We start from the raw sequence: 22,410 nt of genomic DNA on the forward strand, positions 1-22,410 counted from the left end.
TTAAAAGTTTTAAATGTTTACATTGTTACAGAATATTTTGTCATGTTGTTGTCAATGTTGACTGAGTGGCCATACTTTTTTTTTTGTAAATAAAAGCCATGCCTTTTGAAAAAACTGGCCTACATTTATTTTTTCCTCTTCATTTTAAATAAAAAAAATAATCGGTAAAAGGAAAAATAATCTATAGATTAATCGAAAAAATAATCTATAGATTAACCGAAAAAAATAATCTATAGATTAATCGATAGAAAAATAATCGTTAGCTGCAGCCCTAAAGTTAACGCTGCTACAGAAAGAAAGAAGGAGAGGAAAAAGAAGAGAGAGAGACCGAGAACTTTCAAATGTCATATTGCTTTTGGGAATGAGAGGAGGAGGGACAGGGTGGGTTTTGTGTGAATTGATTTGTTGAAAACACAACTTTAACATTTATTGTGTACCTCTCAGGAGTTCAGAGAGTGAAGATGAAGAAGACGATGAGAGCATTAGAGTATGGTAAGACTTTCACACACTATGTTTACAGTTTTTTGGGGGTTTTATTTCCGCAATATGCCATGCAGGGCTGATTAATGTAATCATTAGTGGTCTGCTTATGGGCCACACTTTGGACACCTCTGTAAAATGTGTCCTTAGGCCAGGAGTCGGCAACCCAAAATCTTGAAAGCGCCATATTGGGCCAAAGATACAAAAAGCTAATTTGTCTGGAGCCGCAAAGATTTTAAGCCTTATATAAGTGTTATAATGAAGACAACACATGACGTAAGTGTTGATATATGCTATATTAGCCTACTATCAAAATGACTACGTATCGCAGGCTGATGCAAATCTTCATTGCCAGAAATGTTGAAATGTAATATTTATTCTACACATTTTTACAACATTAGTAAAACGGGGCCTTTTCAGAGGGTGAGATAACTCCCGGAAATGACTAGCTTAGAATGGTCAAAGGTATAGATGTGTGTGTCCAAGTTAAAGGAAACGGCATGCTGTCTTCTTTTAATGGATTTACCGTAATTTCCGCACTATAAGCCGCTACTTTTCCCCCTCGTTCTGGTCCCTGCGGCTTATACAACGGTGCGGCTTTTCTACGGCTTACGGTAACCAGGGGCGCGCACTACCGAGGATGCGCGAGACCGAGGGAGACATCTGGCGCCAGGTAACGAGAGCAAAACAAAGAGTAGGAGAGCGTCAGCGACAGTTTGCGCGAAGGAAGTGTTCATGCAAACACCCTCAATATGGAAAACAAACAGAGAAGTGCATATGATGCTGCTTTTAAGTTAAAGGCAATCGATCTGGCTGTCAAAGAAGGAAATAGAGCTGCTGCACGTACCCTTGACATCAATGAATCATGTTCGCCATGTCAAAGATGTGAAAGTTTGAATGATTGAAAGATTTATTGTTAATAAATGGGACGCTATGCGTTCCCAAACAGTCATCTCTGTCCCGACAATCCCCTCCGTGGTAGCAGGAACCACTATATACTACGGTAATTACACATCAAAACGCCTGCGGCTTATAGTCGGGTGCGGCTTATATATGGAGCAATCTGTATTTTCCCCTAAATTTAGCTGGTGCGGCTTATAGTCAGGTGCGCCTTATAGTCCGGAAATTGCGGTATTACAATCTTTGCGAGCTGGGTAACGCTTGCTGTGGTCTGGAACAACATGGCACACAAACTACTATCAGAAATTCAGCCAGTATTACATACAGATAATGTGTCACGAGACATGCAAATATAAATTAAATACACAGACAACATAAGTAAAGAAATTAAATGATCTCAAATATACCCACAAACGAGGCATAATGATGCAATATGTACAAACAGCAGGCCTAAACAGCATGTTAGCATCGATTAGCTTGCAGTCCTGCACTGAGCAAATATGCCTGATTAGCACTCCACACAAGTCAATAACGTCAACAAAGCTCACCTTTGTGCACTCACGCACAGCATAAAACATTTTGGGACAAAATGAGACAAAGGAGTGACATAAAACACGTTTTTCTGTGGCAGCATCGGAGAAAGTTGTACATGTAAACAAGCTACAGTGAGTTCAAGGACTGCCGAAATGAGTTGGACAAAACGGCGCTCGCCAAATACTCTCATCAGTGAAGCATAAACACAAACATATTAAACAGTAGACTTTATAACAGTTAGGAAGGTTTGTGTCATGTTTGTGCTCCTACAGAAACCATATTCAAACAAAAAGTGTAATTTCATCCATCGTTTCCCATTTTCATACATTTTTGGAAAACTCCAGGGAGCCACTAGGGCGACGCTAAAGAGCCGCAGGTTGCCGACCACCGCTTTGGTTTTGTTAAGAAATGCAACATGCAAGTTGTTTTGGAGCAATCACTGAATTGATGATTTTTATTGTGTAACTTGCAGCCATGGGAGGAAGCGTGAAAAAAAGGACAAACGGACTCTGAGTGCTGATAGAACTAAAAGGAGGTAAGACTTTTACACGATTCTTTTGGAAGCAACTTTTTAGCTCCTTCGTGAGATTGTGTTCCACTTTTGAAGAACCACTTTAATAAATTAGAAACCAGATCCAACCAGTCTGAATATCATTTTGTTATGTGGAGTTTGCAGTTTTAGTGAACAGAAGACTTTTAGTCAGAATTCCATGCACAGTTTTATAGTTTAATATTGTTTTGGAATTTTTCCTATACAATAAAGAATTGTCAAAAGAAAGCTAAGATCTTTTTGAAGTATTTTTTTGAGATCCCAAGTAACATCAGATTGCAAAGGAGAAAGTTAACGCTGCTACAGAAAGAAAGAAGGAGAGGAAAAAGAAGAGAGAGAGACAGAGAACTTTCAAATGTCATATTGCTTTTGGGTATGAAAGGAGGAAGGACAGGGTGGGTTTTGTGTGAATTGATTTGTTGAAAACACAACATTAACATTTTTTGTGTGCCTTTCAGGAGTTCAAAGAAGAATGAAGATGATGAAGACGATGAGAGCATTAGAGTATGGTGAGACTTTCACACACTATATTCACAGTTTTTTGGGGGGTTTATTTCCACAATGTGCCATGCAGGGCTGATGAATGTAATCATTTGTGGTGTGGTTATGTGCCACACTTTGGACACCTCTGTAAAATGTGTCTTTCGTCCAGGATTCGGCAACCCAAAATGTTGAAAGTACCATATTGGGCCAAAGATGCAAAAAGCTAATTTGTCTGGAGCCGGAAAAATTAAAAGCCTTATATAAGTGTTCTAATGAAGACAACACATGATGTGTCTATATGAGTTACATTAAACTACCGTATTTTCCGCACCATAAGCCGCCCTGGGTTATAAGCCGCGCCTTCAATGAACGGCATATTTCAAAACTTTGTCCACCTATAAGACGCCCCGTGTTATAAGCCGCATCTAACTGCGCTAAAGGAATGTCAAAAAAACAGTCAGATAGGTCAGTCAAACTTTAATAATATATTAAAAACCAGCGTGATGTGGGCGCGCATGGAGTCGTATATCAACATGGACGGAGCTGCGTGAAAAAAGCCACCCGGCCTCTTCGCGTAAACTTACCTTAACCACTCGCTCATCTTTTCTTCATCCATCCATCCCTTCGAGTTAGCTTTTATGATGACGCCGGCTGGAAAGGTCTCTTTTGGCAAGGTCTTCCTTTTGAATATCACCATGGGTGGAAGTTTCTGGCCATTAGCATGGCAAGCTAGAACCACAGTGAAGGATGACTTCTCGTTCCCTGTGGTGTGAATATTCACCGTACGTGCTCCCGTTGTATCCACAGTGCGGTTCACAGGAATATCAAAAGTCAGTGGAACCTCGTCCATGTTGATAATGTTCTCTGGCCGGATCTTTTTTTCAGCTATCTTGTTTTTACAATATGCACGGAAAGTAGCCAGCTTTTCTTGAAAGTCTTTAGGCAGTTGCTGTGAAATAGTAGTCCGTGTGCGGATGGAGAGATTGCGTCTTTTCATGAACCGGAAACCTGTCGCTTAGTAGGAGCCATTTTGTGGTCTTTACAGATGTAAACACACAAAGGAAATGAAACGTAATATCCGCGCGCTTCTTCTTCTTCTTCTACGCGGGCGGGTGGTTGCTTACAGTAGAAGAAGAAGCGCTTCCTGTTCTATAGGGGCGGGTGCTTACCTTGGCGGTTGCTTGCGTAGAAGAAGAAGCACTTCCTCTTCTACGGGGAAAAAAGATGGCGGCTGTTTACCGTAGTTGCGAGACCGAAACTTTATGAAAATGAATCTTAATATTAATCCATATATAAAGCGCACCGGGTTATAAGCCGCACTGTCAGCTTTTGAGTAAATTTGTGGTTTTTAGGTGCGGCTAATAGTGCGGAAAATACGGTACTATCAAAATGACTATGTGTCGCAGGCTGATGCAAATCTTCATTGACAGAAATATTGAAATGTAATATTTATTCTCCACATTTTTATAACATTAGTAAAGCGGGGCCTTTTCAGAGGGTGAGATAACTCCCGGAAATGACTAGCTTAGAATGGCCAAAGGTATAGATGTGTGTGTCCAAGTTGAAGGAAACGGCAGGCTGTCTTCTTCTAATGGATTTATTACCATCTTTTCAAGCTGGGTAATGTTTGCTGTGGTCTGGAACAACATGGCACACAAACAACTGTCAGAAATGCAGCCAATATTACACGCAGATAACGTGTCATGAGACATGTAAATATAAATTAAAAACACAGACAACATAAGTAACGGAAATTAAATGAGCTCAAATATACCTACAAATGAGGCATAATGATGCAATATGTATAAACAGCTGGTTTAGATAGCATGTTAGCATCGATTAGCTTGCAGTCATGCACTGGGCAAATATGCCTGATTAGCAGAGGTGGGACCAAGTCATTGTTTTGCAAGTCACAAGTAAGTCTCAAGTCTTTGCCCTCAAGTCCGAGTCAAGTCCCGAGTCAAGACAGGCAAGCCCCGAGTCAAGTCCAAAGTCAAGACTGGAAAGTCTCAAGTCAAGTCCTAAGTCCTGCATTTTGAGTTTCGAGTCCTTTCAAGTCCTTTTAACCACAGACTAATATATTAACACAGGTTGTGTATGCTTTTCAAACGCTGTATTTATTTATTAAAACAAGTGCATTTTAAATTGCAGGAAAAAAAATTGTGCTGACATTGCACTTTATAATAGCACTATTAACCAGTCATTTTAAACATTAACTCATTCCTTTACAGAACAAACACATTGAAAAATAAAGTGCAAATGTACTTATTTGTACAAAAGTGTTAACATTGAAAAAACATGACATATACGTGAACATAACAGAAAAGTTGTACTTTTTATATGTCAGGGCCCTATGCTGCATTGCATTTGCAAAAGACCAAATTAGCCAAGAGTCTGTCAGTCATTTGTGCACGATGGGGGCGTAGTATGATGCCACCATGGCTGAAAACTCGCTCCACTGGAGCACTGGAGGCAGGCACTGCCAAGACTCTCATGGCCACTCGGAACAGTGAAGGAAGAGTCTTCATGTTCAATGCCCAGAACAAAAGGGGGGAGAGAGTTGTTTTGGGTTGGTGCACTACTTGTAAGTGTATCTTGTGTTTTTTATGTTGATTTAATTAAATAAAGAAAAAAAAAGAAAAATTTCTTGTGCGGCCCGATACCAATCGATCCACGGACCAGTACCGGGCCGCGGCCTGGTGGTTGGGGACCACTGAGGTAAACAACCAACAGTATGTCAGAAAGCTAGCTAAAACGGTACACATATTCATAATATAGTATACATTTTAACTGACCTTTATTTGACTATTTTTGTCTTTTTTTAGGTGGCTAAAATACGCGGTGCTGCTGACCGCCGTCTAACGTTACGTGTGATATATTGACTAACGTAACCCTGCTTGAAAAAAATCACTGAACAAAAAGTATGAATAAGGTAGTGAACTGCAACAGATTCCCGTGTTTGCAATAACGTTATAACGTTAGCAGTGAGTTTACAGCCTCACTGATTTAACTACACAGCAAATAAAAGTCACGTTACTTAGCCAATAAACGTTATCTTACATTCAAAACTTACCGTTCTTTGTGCAACTTCAAATGCCGGACGAAGTTGGAAGTTGTTGCCTCTCCATCAGTAATTTTTGAACCGCATGTGTTGCATACTGCAAACCGTTTTGTGTTGACCACCTCGTAATTTTTATACCCAAACGAAATTATTTTTGGTATCATTTTTTGTTCACTGGCGTGTGGTTTGGACATGTCTTCTTCGTTGGTTGTCCTGCAATTTGATTGGATGAATGCTGTGTGATGAAAACAAAGTAGATCTAATTTGATTGGCTGTTGTACTGAGAGCACACCAGCTGACACACGCAACGCTGATAGACAAGTACACAATGAAAAATACGGGGCGCTCCCGAATAACTTTTTCATCTTTGGGTTTTGGGGAAAGTAGCAAGTCATGTCAAGTCATGTCAATTCAAAAGGCTCAAGTCCAAGTGAAGTCACAAGTCATTGATGTTAAAGTCTAAGTCGAGTTGCAAGTCTTTTTACATTTTGTCAAGTCCAGTCTAAAGTCATCAAATTCATGACTCGAGTCTGACTCGAGTCCAAGTCATGTGACTCGAGTCCACACCTCTGCTGATTAGCAATAATATAACAAGTCAATAACATCAACAAAGCTCACTTTTGTGCACTCACGCACAGTAAATGGTAAATGGTAAATGGGTCGTACTTGTATAGCGCTTTTCTACCTTTTTTTAAGGAACTCAAAGCGCTTTGACACTATTTTCCACATTCACCCATTCACACACACACATTCACACATTCACACACTGATGGCGGGAGCTGCCATGCACGGCGCTAACCAGTCCCATCAGGAGCAAGGGTGAAGTGTCTTGCTCAAGGACACAACGGACGTGACTAGGATGGTAGAAGGTGGGGATTGAACCAGTAACCTTCAGATTGCTGGCACGGCCACTCTCCCAACTTCGCCACGCCGTCCCCTATATACAGTATAAAACGTTTGGTGGACAAAATGAGACAAATAAGGAGTGACATAAAACACGTCTTTCTGTGGCAGCATCGGAGAAAGTTGTACATGTAAACAAACTGTTGCGTCACAGTCCACACAGCCAAGGTGGGTTCAAGGACTGCCGAAATTAGTAGGACAAAACGGCGCTCGCCAAATACTCTCATCAGTGAAGCATGAACACAAACATATTAAACAGTAGACTTTATAACAATTAGGAAGGTTTGTGTCATGTTTGTGCTCCTACAGAAACCATATTCAAACACAAAATGTAATTTCATCCATCGTTTCCCATTTTCATACATTTTTGAAAAAGCTCCAGGGAGCCACGAGGGCGACGCTAAAGAGCCGCAGGTTGCCGACCACCGCTTTGGTTTTGTTAAGAAATGCAACATGCAAGTTGTTTTGGAGCAATCACTGAATTGAGGATTTTTATTGTGTAACTTGCAGCCATGGGAGGAAGCGTGAAAAAGAGGACAAACGGACTCCGAGTGCTGATAGAACTAAAAGGAGGTAAGACTTTTACACGATTCTTTTGGAAGCAACTTTTTAGCTCCTTGGTGAGATTGTGTTCCACTTTTTAAGAACCACTTTATTAAACTAGAAACCAGATCCAACAAGTCTGAATATCATTTGGTTATGTGGAGTTTGCAGTTTTGGTGAACAGAGACTTACCGGTAGTCAGAATTCCATGCACAGTTTTATAGTTTTTTATTGTTTTGGAATTGTTCCTATTCAATTGAGAATTGTCCAGAGAAGCTAAGATCTTTTTGAAGTATTTATTTGAGATCCCAAGTAACATCAGATTGCAAAGGAGAAAGTTAACGCTGCTACAGAAAGAAAGAAGGAGAGGAAAAAGAAGAGAGAGAGACAGAGAACTTTCAAATGTCATATTGCTTTTGGAAATGAGAGGAGGAGGGACAGAGTGGGTTTTGTGTGAATTGATTTGTTGAAAACACAACATTAACATTTATTGTGTACCTCTCAGGAGTTCAAAGAAGAGTGAAGAAGACGATGAGAGCATTAGAGTATGGTGAGACTTTCACACACTATGTTTACAGTTTTTTGGGGGGTATTATTTCCGCAATATGCCATGCAGGGCTGATGAATGTAATCATTTGTGGTCTGCTTATGGACCACACTTTGGACACCTCTGTAAAATGTGTCTTTAGGCCAGGATTTGGCAACCCAAAATGTTGAAAGCGCCATTGTCAAGTACCGTATTTTCCGCACTATAAGGCGCACCTAAAAACCACAAATTTTCTCAAAAGCTGACAGTGCGCCTTATAACCCGGTGCGCTTTATTACGATTCATTTTCATAAAGTTTCGATCTCGCAACTTCGGTAAACAGCCGCCATCTTTTTTCCCGGTAGAACAGGAAGCGCTTCTTCTTCTACGCAAGCAACCGCCAAGGAAAGCACCCGCCCCCATAGAACAGGAAGCGCTTCTTCTTCTGCTGTAAGCAACCACCCGCCCCCGGAAGAAGGAGAAAAAACGCGCGGATATCACCGTACGTTTCATTTCCTGTTTACATCTGTAAAGACCACAAAATGGCTCCTACTAAGCGACAAGGATCCGGTTCATAAAAAGACGCAATCTCTCCATCCGCACACGGATTACTACCGTATTTCACAGCAACTGATATTCCTGTGAACCGCACTGTGGAACGGGAGCACGTACGGTGAATATTCGCACCACAGGGAATGAGAAGTCATCCTTCACTGTGGTTCTAGCTTGCCATGCTAACTTCCACCCATGGTGATATTCAAAAGGAAGACCTTGCCAAAAGAGACCTTTCAAGCCGGCGTCATCATAAAAGCTAACTCGAAGGGATGGATGGATGAAGAAAAGATGAGCGAGTGGTTAAGGGAAGTTTACGCGAAGAGGCCGGGTGGCTTTTTTCACACAGCTCCGAAGGCGAACACACCTTCACTAAGACGGGCAGACAGCGCCGGACGACATACGCCAACATTTGCCAGTGGATCGTAAATGCCTGGGCAGATATTTCGGTCACAACTGTGGTCCGAGCTTTCCGGAAGGCAGGATTCACAGAACTACTGGACAACAACAGCGACACTGACTCCGATGACTTCGACGAGACGGAACCGGCCATTTTGGATCCCACGCTTGCGCAACTTTTCAATTCGGACACCGAAGACGAAGAATTCGAAGGATTTACGAATGAAGAATAACTTCAGAAGGTGAGCGCTATGTTTATTTTGTGTGTTGTGACATTAACGTTCGAGCAACATTATGTTGCTATTGCTCTACACCATTTTGAATTTTACTATGTTTGTGATTGCACATTTGCGTACATTTTGGGACAGAGTTGTTAGAACGCTGGTTTTCAATATATTATTAAAGTTTGACTGAACTATCTGACTGTTTTTTTGACATTCCCTTTAGCGCAGCGTAGGCGCGGCTTATAATCCGGGGCGGCTTATTGGTGGACAAAGTTATGAAATATGTAATTCATTGAAGGTGCGGCTAATAATCCGGTGCGCCTTATAGTGCGGAAAATACGGTATGTTTTGTTTGTTTGTTTTCTCCCCTAACTTGAAAAGGGTTTGACTTTTTGACCAGGGGTTTCACTGGAACTTCACTCTTTGTTTTAATCCAATGATGAGACAAATCTCTGTTTATCCTTTTATTTTGGACTTGATTGTCTCTTTTTTTCATTGAATAGATGTAAGGTGAAAAAACCTTTGAAAAAAGGTGGACAAATACAAAAGCAATTAGGGACCAATATAAACAAATTACAATAAACCATTTTTTAAAGTAAAAGTGTTTCCAAAAATACATATAGTGACCTTTAACAGCTTGGATTTGGCATTTAAACATTCAACAACCACTTGGCAATTACAATAAATTCAACACATCAAATCAAAAACATCAAAATAATATAAGTAATCTCACCGTCAGCCACCCTGGTCTCTTTAAACAGTTGTCTCTACTGTATTTGTCAAAATCTCCTCGAGCAGTGTTTGTTGGCCTGAAGTCTGAGCTGGAGCTGCAGACTTAAAAAGAGTGGATTTGATTGCTTCAGGTGAGAGCCTTCCTGATTACTGATGGTCTTCAGCTGTTGGAAAATGTTGTCTGTAATTCCAGTGCTGTCCTCTGGGGGGAAATGGGAGCCAAACTCACAATTGGACATGAGGCCCTTCTGTTTGGGTGAAGGCTTTGGCCTTGTGTAGAGTTTGCCAAAACAGCCATATTGGGCCAAAGATACAAAAAGCTAATTTGTCTGGAGCCGCAAAGATTTAAAAAATATATAAGTGCTATAATGAAGACAACACATGATGTAAGTGGCGATACTAGCTAAATTAGCCTACTATCAAAATGACTATGTGTCACAGGCTGATGCAAATCTTCATTGACAGAAATATTGAAATGTAATATTTATTCTACACATTCTTACAACATTAGTAAAACGGGGCCTTTTCAGAGGGTGAGATAACTCCTGGAAATGACTAGCTTAGAATGGCCAAAGGTATAGATGTGTGTGTCCAAGTTGAAGCAAACGGCAGGCTGTCTTCTTCTAATGGATTTATTCCCATCTTTGCAAGCTGGGTAATGTTTGCTGTGGTCTGGAACAACATGGCACACAAACAACTATCAGAAATGCAGCCAATATTACACGCAGATAACGTGTCATGAGACATGTAAATATAAATTAAAAACACAGACAACATAAGTAACGGAAATTAAATGAGCTCAAATATACCTACAAACGAGGCATAATGATGCAATATGTACAAACAGCTGGTTTAAATAGCATGTTAGCATCGATTAGCTTGCAGTAATGCACTGAGCAAATATGCCTGATTAGCACTCCACACAAGTCAATAACGTCAACAAAGCTCACTTTTGTGCACTCACGCACAGTATAAAACGTTTGGTGGACAAAATGAGACAAAGGAGTGACATAAAACACGTCTTTCTGTGGCAGCATCGGAGAAAGTTGTACATGGAAACAAACTAAAGAGCCGCAGGTTGCCGACCACCGCTTTGGTTTTGTTAAGAAATGCAACATGCAAGTTGTTTTGGAGCAATCACTGAATTGATGATTTTTATTGTGTAACTTGCAGCCATGGGAGGAAGCGTGAAAAAGAGGACAAACGGACTCCGAGTGCTGATAGAACTAAAAGGAGGTAAGACTTTTACACGATTCTTTTGGAAGCAACTTTTTAGCTCCTTCGTGAGATTGTGTTCCACTTTTTAAGAACCACTTTAATAAACTACAAACCAGATCCAACCAGTCTGAATATCATTTGGTTATGTGGAGTTTGCAGTTTTGGTGAACAGAGACTTAGTCAGAATTCCATGCACAGTTTTATAGTTTATTATTGTTTTGGAATTTTTCCTATACAATAAAGAATTGTCAAGAGAAAGCTAAGATCTTTTTGAAGTATTTTTTTGAGATCCCAAGTAACATCAGATTGCAAAGGAGAAAGTTAACGCTGCTACAGAAAGAAAGAAGGAGAGGAAGAAGAAGAGAGAGAGACAGAGAACTTTCAAATGTCATATTGCTTTTGGGAATGAGAGGAGGAAGGACAGGGTGGGTTTTGTGTGAATTGATTTGTTGAAAACACAACATTAACATTTATTGTGTACCTCTCAGGAGTTCAAAGAAGAGTGAAGATGAAGAAGAAGATGAGAGCATTAGAGTATGGTAAGACTTTCACACACTATGTTTACAGTTTTTTGGGGGTTTTTATTTCCGCAATATGCCATGCAGGGCTGATGAATGTAATCATTAGTGGTGTGGTTATGGGCCACACTTTGGACACCTCTGTAAAATGTGTCTTAAGGCCAGGATTCGGCAACCCAAAATGTTGAAAGCGCCATATTGGGCCAAAGATACAAAAAGCTAATTTGTCTGGAGCCGCAAAAATTACAACTTTTATATAAGTGTTATAATGAAGACAACACTTGATGTAAGTGGCTGTTAGCTATATAGGCCTACTATCAAAATGACCATGTGTCGCAGGCTGATGCAAATCTTCATTGACAGAAATTTTGAAATGTAAAATTTATTCTACACATTTTTACAACATTAGTAAAACGGGGCCTTTTCAGAGAGTGAGATAACTTCTGGAAATGACTAGCTTAGAATGGCCAAAGGTATGGCATGCTGTCTTCTTTTAATGGATTTATTACAATCTTTGCAAGCTGGGTAATGTTTGCTGTGGTCTGGAACAACATGGCACACAAACACATATCAGAAATGCAGCCAATATTACACGCATATAATGTGTCATGAGATATGTAAATATAAATTAAATACACAGACGACATCAGTAAAGGAAATTAAATTAGCTCAAATATACCTACAAACTAATAATGATGCAATATGTACAAACAGCTGGGCTAAATAGCATGTTAGCATCGATTAGCTTGCAGTAATGCACTGAGCAAATATGCCTGATTAGCAGAGGTGTGGACTCGAGTCACATGACTTGGACTCGAGTCAGACTCGAGTCATGAATTTGATGACTTTAGACTCGACTTGACAAAATGTAAAGAGACTTGCAACTCGACTTGGACTTTAACATCAATGACTTGTGACTTCACTTGGACTTGAGCCTTTTGACTTGACATGACTTGCCACTTTCCCCAAAACCCAAAGATTAAAAAGTTATTTGGGAGCGCTCCGTATTTTTCATTTTCTTCGCCTGTGTCTATCAGCGTGTTGTTCCTGTCAGCTGGTGTGCTGTCAGTACAACAGCCAATCAAATTAGATCTACGTTGTTTTCATCACACAGCATTCATCCAATCAAATTGCAGGAGAACCAATGACCAAGAGTTGTCAAACAACGTGGCGGTGAGAAACAATTATGCCAAAGTTGGTTTCGTTTGGGTATAAAAACTACGACTTGGTCAACAAAAAACTAATTCCTGTATGCAAATAACGCAGTTCGAATATTACAGACGGAGACGCAACAACTTCCAACTTCGTTCGACATTTGAAGTTGCACAAAGAAGGGTAAGTTTTGAATGTAAGATAACGTTTATTGGCTAAGTAACGTGACTTTTATTTGCTGTGTAGTTAAATCAGTGAGGCTGCAAACTCACTGCTAACGTTATAACCATAGACATCTTATAAGTAGACGCAGCATGGAGCGCTACTGCCTACTGGCGCAGACGAGACGCGGGGCCGCCATCTTGGAGTGGTGATCCGCTCCACTCAGTGCAATTCATTTGGCAGGAGCAATGAACTGTCAGCGCATTTAATTCATCTTACCTCACTGAATACCACTGATTTTCACCCCCTTTTTTGTCATACGTGTAGCTATGATAACAGACAGATGTTTTGGCGTGTTTTATTATTCATAGTTTGCTTAACAGTAATGTAATATTCTTATACGCTATAAGTGACCAGACGTCCGAGATCAAAACTGGGAATATAATCCCAGAGAAGGGGGAAAAAAACGGTAAGATATTTTTAAGTTGAAGAAACAATATGATTAGGTTATATATACATGCGTATATCCTATATAAACAATGTATGAATACATTAGACATCTATATATCTTAGGGACCTATAGACTGTATCTCTGTTGCTTCAGCAGCAGAGAGTTTATTCTGTGTTGACACTTTGTATTGATATTTTCTATTACATTCTTCCCTTAAATGATAATGTTTGCAGTGATTGTTTTATATGTATTTTTTATGTAAGTCGCTTTGGATAAAAGCGTCTGCCAAATACTCAAACATATATAAACACCTGAAAGTCTTCATATCAGCTAAAACCACCAATCTGTTTCACTGGATTCAGAATAAAACCAAATTCTGTCTTACCCAACAATGTTAGTATTTGAATATTGTTACTTGAAGACTTATTCCTGGTTACAATTATACTGTTAAGAAAGTATTGTCTTATACTTTGCCTAAAATGAGAATGCATCATAATCAGTGGCGGCTGGTGAATTTTGTTTTAGGTGGGGCTGAAAGTTTGTAAACCAAACCCCTGTAAGGGGGGTCATCCTCCACCACAAGATTTTCTTTGTGATTTTCACATACAAATATTGAAGATCTTTGCTCCTTCTCAACTCTGTGGTAATATTATTTTCATAAAATACAACTAATAGTACGTTAATGTTAAATCTTACTTGTGAAAAGTAATCCCCTGATTCCTATTTTCAACACATTTGAGCAGGAAAACGCTGAACACCATCTTTGTTTTCTACCTGTCAACTGTCAGTTTAGGCTGCTCGCCGGCTCCTCATCACCACTTCAAGATGGCGGCCAAATTGCTCGCGTCACAGCAACCAATGCTGCGTCTACTTATAAGATGTCTATGGTCATAACGTCATTGCAAACACGGCAATCTGTTGCGTCCACTGCAGTTCGCTACCTTATTCATACTTTTTGTCAAGTGATTTTTTTTTTAAGCAGGGTTGCATGAGGTATCTACACATAACGTTACGTTAGTCAATGTATCACACACAGTAACGTAACGTTAGACGGCGGTCAGCAGCACCGCGTATTTTAGCCACCTACAAAAAGAAAAACATAGTCAAATAAAGGTCAGTTAAAATGTATACTATATTAAGAATATGTGTACATATTGCATAGGGCCCTGACATCTAAAAAGTACAACTCTGTTCATTGTTATGTTCATATATTTGTTATGTTTTTCATGTGTACACACACATCAACACACATACAGTATGAGATGAGATCAATGAGATAAGGTAAGAACAGGATAGAAACTGCTGTGGAACTAGTTACAATGCAATATGCCATGGAAATACAATGTTAACACTTTTGTGCAAATAAGTACAGTTGCACTTGTTTTTTCAAATGTGTTTATTCTGTAAAGGAATGAGTTAAATGTTTAAAATGACTGTTTAATAGTGCTATTATGAAGTGCATTGTCACCACTATCTTTTCCCTGCAATTTCAAATGCACTTGTTTTAATAAATAAATACAGCGTTTTAAAAGCATACACAATCTGTGTAAATATATTAGTCTGTGGTTAAAACGACTTAAAAGGACTCAAAACTCAAAATGCAGGACTTGGTACTTGACTTGAGACTTTCCAGTCTTGACTTTGGACTTGACTCGGGACTTGCCTGTCTTGACTTGGGACTTGACTCGAGACTTGAGGGCAAAGACTTGAGACTTACTTGTGACTTGCAAAGCAATGACTTGGTCCCACCTCTACTGATTAGCACTCCACACAAATCAATAACATCAACAAAGCTCATCTTGGGACGGCGTGGCGCAGTGGAAGAGTGGCCGTGCGCGGCGCAGTGGAAGAGTGGCCGTGCGCGACCCGAGGGTCCCTGGTTCAATCCCCACCTAGTACCAACCTCGTCATGTCCGTTGTGTCCTGAGCAAGACACTTCACCCTTGCTCCTGATGGGTGCTGGTTAGCGCCTTGCATGGCAGCTCCCTCCATCAGTGTGTGAATGTGTGTGTGAATGGGTAAATGTGGAAGTAGTGTCAAAGCGCTTTCAGTACCTTGAAGGTAGAAAAGCGCTATACAAGTACAACCCATTTATCATTTATTTATTATTTGTGCACTCACGCACAGTATAAAACGTTTGGTGGACAAAATGAGACAAAGGAGTGACATAAAACACGTCTTTCTGTGGCAGCATCGGAGAAAGTTGTACATGTAAACAAACTGTTGCGTCACAGTCCACACAACTACAGTGGGTTCAAGGACTGCCGAAATTAGTAGGACAAAACGGCGCTCGCCAAATACTCTCATCAGTGAAGCATAAACACAAACATATTAAACAGTAGACTTTCTAACAATTAGGAAGGTTTGTGTCATGTTTGTGCTCCTACAGAAACCATATTCAAACACAAAATGTAATTTCATCCATCGTTTCCCATTTTCATACATTTTTGAAAAAGCTCCAGGGAGCCACTAGGGCGACGCTAAAGAGCCGCAGGTTGCCGACCACCGCTTTGGTTTTGTTAAGAAATGCAACATGCAAGTTGTTTTGGAGCAATCACTGAATTGATGATTTTTATTGTGTAACTTGCAGCCATGGGAGGAAGCGTGAAAAAGAGGACAAACGGACTCCGAGTGCTGATAGAACTAAAAGGAGGTAAGACTTTTACACGATTCTTTTGGAAGCAACTTTTTAGCGCCTTTGTGAGATTGTGTTCCACTTTTTAGAACTACTTTGATAAACTGTAAACCAGATCCAACCGGTCTGAATATCATTTGGTTATGTGGAGTTTGCAGTTTTGGTGAACAGAGACTTTTAGTCAGAATTCCATGCACAGTTTTATAGTTTTTTATTGTTTTTGAATTGTTCCTATTCAATAGAGAATTGTCCAGAGAAAGCTAAGATCTTTTTGAAGTATTTATTTGAGATCCCAAGTAACATCAGATTGCAAAGGAGAAAGTTAACGCTGCTACAGAAAGAAAGAAGGAAAGGAAAAAGAAGAGAGAGAGACAGAGAACTTTCAAATATCATATTGCTTTTGGGAATGAGAGGAGGAGGGACAGGGTGGGTTTTGTGTGAATTGATTTGTTGAAAACACAACATTAACATTTATTGTGTACCTCTCAGGAGTTCAAAGAAGAGTGAAGATGAAGAAAATAATGAGAGCATTAGAGTATGGTAAGACTTTCATACACTATGTTTACAGTTTTTGGGGGGTTTTATTTCCGCAATATGCCATGCAGGGCTCATGAATGTAATTATTTGTGGTGTGGTTATGGGCCACACTTTGGACACCTCTGTAAAATGCAGTGACGTGCGGTGAGGTTGATGGCTGGTGAGGCACTGACTTCATCACAGTCAGATTTACAAACATATGAACCCTAAAGAGTATCTTATTCACCATTTGATTGGCAGCAGTTAACGGGTTATGTTTAAAAGCTCATACCAGCATTCTTCCCTGCTTGGCACTCAGCATCAAGGCTTGGAATTGGGGGTTAAATCACCAAAAATGATTCCCGGGCGCGGCACCGCTGCTGCCCACTGCTCCCCTCACCTCCCAGGGGGTGATCAAGGGGATGGGTCAAATGCAGAGGACACATTACATTACACCTAGTGTGTGTGTGACAATCATTGCTACTTTAACTTAACTTTAACTTTACACATACAAACTGTAGCACACAAAAAAGCACATTTAATAAAAAAAAACGTTATTATGGTCTTACCTTTACTTAGAAATTAAGTCCATGCGCCGCAACTAAAGCCCTCACTTCAACTTTCCACGTGCAAAATTGAATCTATTTAAAAAAAGTGTAACCGAGGGTTTATAAATGTCGCCTATACTGTATGAAACTACAAAATAACAAACACGGAGTCTCCAGTTTACACGAGGACCACTTTATTTACCTTCTTTCAAAAACCTCCGCTCCACTCCAACGTGTCATCACTTCCGCTCTTAGCGCCTTCAAAATAAGAGCTCAAGGCATATACTGTATAACAGCGCATAACAGGAGCTTAACATCACAAAGAGGAAAGCCCATGAAAATAGGTTACAAAAGTTATTTAATAAGAAGCCAAAAAGTGCAAAAACAATAATGTTCGTGTTGGAGGAGTTGTGAATTAGATACACCTGCAGTCTGCAGGTGTATCTAATGTTGTGGCCCTGCAGTCAATCACAACTCCTCCAACACGAACATTATTGTTTTTGCACTTTTTGGCTTCTTATGAAATAACTTTTTTTAAATAGATTCAATCTTGCACGTGGAAAGTTTAAGTGTGGGCTTTAGTTGATATAACAATTCTACGGCGGGGGTGCAGGAGGCGAGCCTCACACAGTGCGTCTTTTGCAGCCGTTTTATGATCGCTCAGCACAAGAAATACGTTACACACATACAGTTGTTGACAAAATACACTGTACATTATATACCTCAGCTAACTAAACTATGGAAATGTATAATATAGTTCATATAGCAATACAGTCTCACTGCACAGCAGGCCAGCAGTTAGCCGAGTCCGTCCATGTTGAGGCACTGAGTGACGTGCCTCGACTGGCTGCTGTTCACCGCACCGTCTCTTCTCAGTATTTGAACGGCAAATGTGAAAATTCAGCGATTTTGAATAAAAATAATCTAAAACTGGTGAAGTTAAATGGAAAATAACTTTATAGTATAATCACTGGATACATATAGCAATTTAATTTTTTTTTTTTTCTTTTTACATTTTTTTTCTTTCCATGATGGCAGGTGAGGCCCTGCCTTACCTGCCTCTAGTGACTGCACGTCACTGGTAAAATGTGTCTTAAGGCCAGGATTCGGCAACCCAAAATGTTGAAAGTGCCATATTGGGCCAAAGATACAAAAAGCTAATTTGTCTGGAGCCGCAAAATTAAAACTTTTATATAAGTGTTATAATGACAACAACAACAGATGTAAGTGGCTGTTAGCTATATAGGCCTACTATCAAAATGACTTTAAAAGTCTTATACAAGTGTTATAATGAAGACAACACATGATGTAATTGGCTATATTAGCCTACTATCAAAATGACCATGTGTCGCAGGCTGATGCAAATCTTCATTGACAGAAATGTTGAAATGTAATATTTATTCTACACATTTTTACAACATTAGTAAAACGGGGCCTTTTCAGAGGGTGAGATAACTCCTGGAAATGACTGTCTTGGAATGGCCAAAAGTATGGCATGCTGTCTTCTTTTAATGGATGTATTACAATCTTTGCAAGCTGGGTAATGTTTGCTGTGGTCTGGAACAACATGGCACACAAACAACTATCAGAAATGCAGCCAATATTACACGCATATAATGTGTCATGAGACATGTAAATATAAATTAAATACACAGACGACATCAGTAAAGGAAATTAAATGAGCTCAAATATACCTACAAACTAATAATGATGCAATATGTACAAACAGCTGGCCTAAATAGCATGTTAGCATCGATTAGCTTGCAGTAATGCACTGAGCAAATATGCCGGATTAGCACTCCACACAAGTCAATAACATCAACAAAGCTCGTCTTTGTGCACTCACGCACAGTATAAAACGTTTGGTGGACAAAATGAGACAAAGAAGGAGTGACATAAAATACGTCTTTCTGTGGCAGCATCGGAGAAAGTTGTACATGTAAACAAACTGTTGCGTCACAGTCCACACCGCTACGGTAGGTTCAAGGACTGCCGAAATTAGTAGGACAAAACGGTGCTTGCGAAATACTCTCATCAGTGAAGCATAAACACAAACATATTAAACAGTAGACTTTCTAACAATTAGGAAGGTTTGTGTCATGTTTGTGCTCCTACAGAAACCATATTCAAACACAAAATGTAATTTCATCCATCGTTTCCCATTTTCATACATTTTTGAAAAAGCCACTAGGGCGACGCTAAAGAGCCGCAGGTTGCCGACCACCGCTTTGGTTTTGTTAAGAAATGCAACACGCAAGTTGTTTTGGAGCAGTCACTGAATTGATGATTTTTATTGTGTAACTTGCAGCCATGGGAGGAAGCGTGAAAAAAAGGACAAACGGACTCCGAGTGCTGATAGAACTAAAAGGAGGTAAGACTTTTACACGATTCTTTTGGAAGTAACTTTTTAGTGCCTTTGTGAGATTGTGTTCCACTTTTTAAGAACCACTTTAATAAATTAGAAACCAGATCCAACCAGTCTGAATATCATTTGGTTATGTGGAGTTTGCAGTTTTGGTGAACAGAGACTTAGTCAGAATTCCATGCACAGTTTTATAGTTTTTTATTGTTTTGGAATTGTTCCTATTCAATAGAGAATTGTCCAGAGAAAGCTAAGATCTTTTTGAAGTATTTATTTGAGATCCCAAGTAACATCAGATTGCAAAGGAGAAAGTTAACGCTGCTACAGAAAGAAAGAAGGAGAGGAAAAAGAAGAGAGAGAGACCGAGAACTTTCAAATGTCATATTGCTTTTGGGAATGAGAGGAGGAAGGACAGGGTGGGTTTTGTGTGAATTGATTTGTTGAAAACACAACATTAACATTTATTGTGTACCTCTCAGGAGTTCAAAGAAGAGTGAAGATGAAGAAAATAATGAGAGCATTAGAGTATGGTAAGACTTTCATACACTATGTTTACAGTTTTTGGGGGGTTTTATTTCCGCAATATGCCAAGCAAGGCTGATGAATGTAATTATTTGTGGTGTGGTTATGGGCCACACTTTGGACACCTCTGTAAAATGCAGTGACGTGCGGTGAGGTTGATGGCTGGTGAGGCACTGACTTCATCACAGTCAGATTTACAAACATATGAACCCTAAAGAGTATCTTATTCACCATTTGATTGGCAGCAGTTAACGGGTTATGTTTAAAAGCTCATACCAGCATTCTTCCCTGCTTGGCACTCAGCATCAAGGCTTGGAATTGGGGGTTAAATCACCAAAAATGATTCCCAGGCGCGGCGCCGCTGCTTCCCACTGCTCCCCTCACCTCCCAGGGGGTGATCAAGGGGATGGGTCAAATGCAGAGGACACATTACATTACACCTAGTGTGTGTGTGACAATCATTGCTACTTTAACTTTAACTTTACACATACAAACTGTAGCACACAAAAAAGCACATTTAATAAAAAAAAACGTTATTATGGTCTTACCTTTACTTAGAAATTAAGTCCATGCGCCGCAACTAAAGCCCTCACTTCAACTTTCCACGTGCAAAATTGAATCTATTTAAAAAAAGTGTAACCGAGGGTTTATAAATGTCGCCTATACTGTATGAAACTACAAAATAACAAACACGGAGTCTCCAGTTTACACGAGGACCACTTTATTTACCTTCTTTCAAAAACCTCCGCTCCACTCCAACGTGTCATCACTTCCGCTCTTAGCGCCTTCAAAATAAGAGCTCAAGGCATATACTGTATAACAGGGCATAACAGGAACTTAACATCACAAAGAGGAAAGCCCATAAAAATAGGTTACAAAAGTTATTTAATAAGAAGCCAAAAAGTGCAAAAACAATAATGTTCGTGTTGGAGGAGTTGTGAATTCGATACACCTGCAGTTTGCAGGTGTATCTAATGTTGTGGGCCTGCAGTCATTCACAACTCCTCCAACACCAACATTATTGTTTTTGCACTTTTTGGCTTCTTATGAAATAACTTTTTTAAAATAGATTCAATCTTGCACGTGGAAAGTTTAAGTGTGGGCTTTAGTTGATATAACAATTCTACGGCGGGGGTGCAGGAGGCGAGCCTCACACAGTGCGTCTTTTGCAGCCGTTTTATGATCGCTCAGCACAGGAAATACGTTACACACATACAGTTGTTGACAAAATACACTGTACATTATATACCTCAGCTAACTAAACTATGGAAATGTATAATATAATTCATATAACAATACAGTCTCACTGCACAGCAGGCCAGCAGTTAGCCGAGTCATTGCGCAATCTATGTTGAGGCACTGAGTGACGTGCCTCAACTGGCTGCTGTTCACCGCACCGTCTCTTCTCAGTATTTGAACGGCAAATGTGAAAATTCAGCGATTTTGAATAAAAATAATCTAAAACTGGTGAAGTTAAATGGAAAATAACTTTATAGTATAATCACTGGATACATATAACAATTTAATCTTTTTTTTTTTCTTTTTACATTTTTTTTCTTTCCATGATGGCAGGTGAGGCCCTGCCTTACCTGCCTCTAGTGACTGCACGTCACTGGTAAAATGTGTCTTAAGGCCAGGATTCGGCAACCCAAAATGTTGAAAGCGCCATATTGGGCCAAAGATACAAAAAGCTAATTTGTCTGGAGCCGCAAAATTAAAACTTTTATATAAGTGTTATAATGACAACAACACTTGATGTAAGTGGCTGTTAGCTATATAGGTCTACTATCAAAATGACTTTAAAAGTCTTATACAAGTGTTATAATGAAGACAACACATGATGTAATTGGCTATGTTAGCCTACTATCAAACAACAAAGCTCATCTTTGTGCACTCACGCACGGTATAAAACGTTTGGTGGACAAAATGAGACAAAGGAGTGACATAAAACACGTCTTTCTGTGGCAGCATCGGAGAAAGTTGTACATGTAAACAAACTGTTGCGTCACAGTCCACACAACTGCAGTGGGTTCAAGGACTGCCAAAATTAGTAGGACAAAACGGCGCTCGCCAAATACTCTCATCAGTGAAGCATAAACACAAACATATTAAACAGTAGACTTTATAACAATTAGGAAGGTTTGTGTCATGTTTGTGCTCCTACAGAAACCATATTCAAACACAAAATGTAATTTCATCCATCGTTTCCCATTTTCATACATTTTTGAAAAAGCTCCAGGGAGCCACTAGGGCGACGCTAAAGAGCCGCAGGTTGCCGACTACCGCTTAGGTTCTGTTAAGAAATGCAACATGCAAGTTGTTTTGGAGCAATCACTGAATTGATGATTTTTATTGTGTAACTTGCAGCCATGGGAGGAAGCGTGAAAAAGAGGACAAACGGACTCCGAGTGCTGATAGAACTAAAAGGAGGTAAGACTT

General features: G+C 39.8%; 1 protein-coding gene across 12 annotated transcripts in view; it reads left to right on the top strand.

Moving 5' to 3' along the window:
• The window catches only part of LOC133577794 (uncharacterized), a 59,638-nt gene that overhangs the window by 14,544 nt on the left and 22,684 nt on the right, over window positions 1–22,410 (top strand). For 4 of the 12 annotated variants that reach the window (XM_061931843.2, XM_061931828.2, XM_061931832.2 and 1 more), the window contains 12 exons: window positions 445–492; window positions 2,387–2,449; window positions 2,923–2,973; window positions 7,422–7,484; window positions 7,960–8,004; window positions 11,061–11,123; window positions 11,594–11,644; window positions 15,979–16,041; window positions 16,513–16,563; window positions 19,396–19,458; window positions 19,929–19,979; window positions 22,339–22,401. In XM_061931843.2, coding sequence (XP_061787827.1) covers window positions 445–492; window positions 2,387–2,449; window positions 2,923–2,973; window positions 7,422–7,484; window positions 7,960–8,004; window positions 11,061–11,123; window positions 11,594–11,644; window positions 15,979–16,041; window positions 16,513–16,563; window positions 19,396–19,458; window positions 19,929–19,979; window positions 22,339–22,401 — 675 coding nt within the window. The remainder of the gene's footprint in view (window positions 1–444; window positions 493–2,386; window positions 2,450–2,922; window positions 2,974–7,421; window positions 7,485–7,959; window positions 8,005–11,060; window positions 11,124–11,593; window positions 11,645–15,978; window positions 16,042–16,512; window positions 16,564–19,395; window positions 19,459–19,928; window positions 19,980–22,338; window positions 22,402–22,410) is intronic. The other 8 variants (XM_061931837.2, XM_072912418.1, XM_072912414.1 and 5 more) reach the window with 8 other exon arrangements.

This window comes from Nerophis lumbriciformis, linkage group LG03 (assembly GCF_033978685.3).
Source record: "Nerophis lumbriciformis linkage group LG03, RoL_Nlum_v2.1, whole genome shotgun sequence".
NCBI lineage: Eukaryota > Metazoa > Chordata > Actinopteri > Syngnathiformes > Syngnathidae > Nerophis > Nerophis lumbriciformis.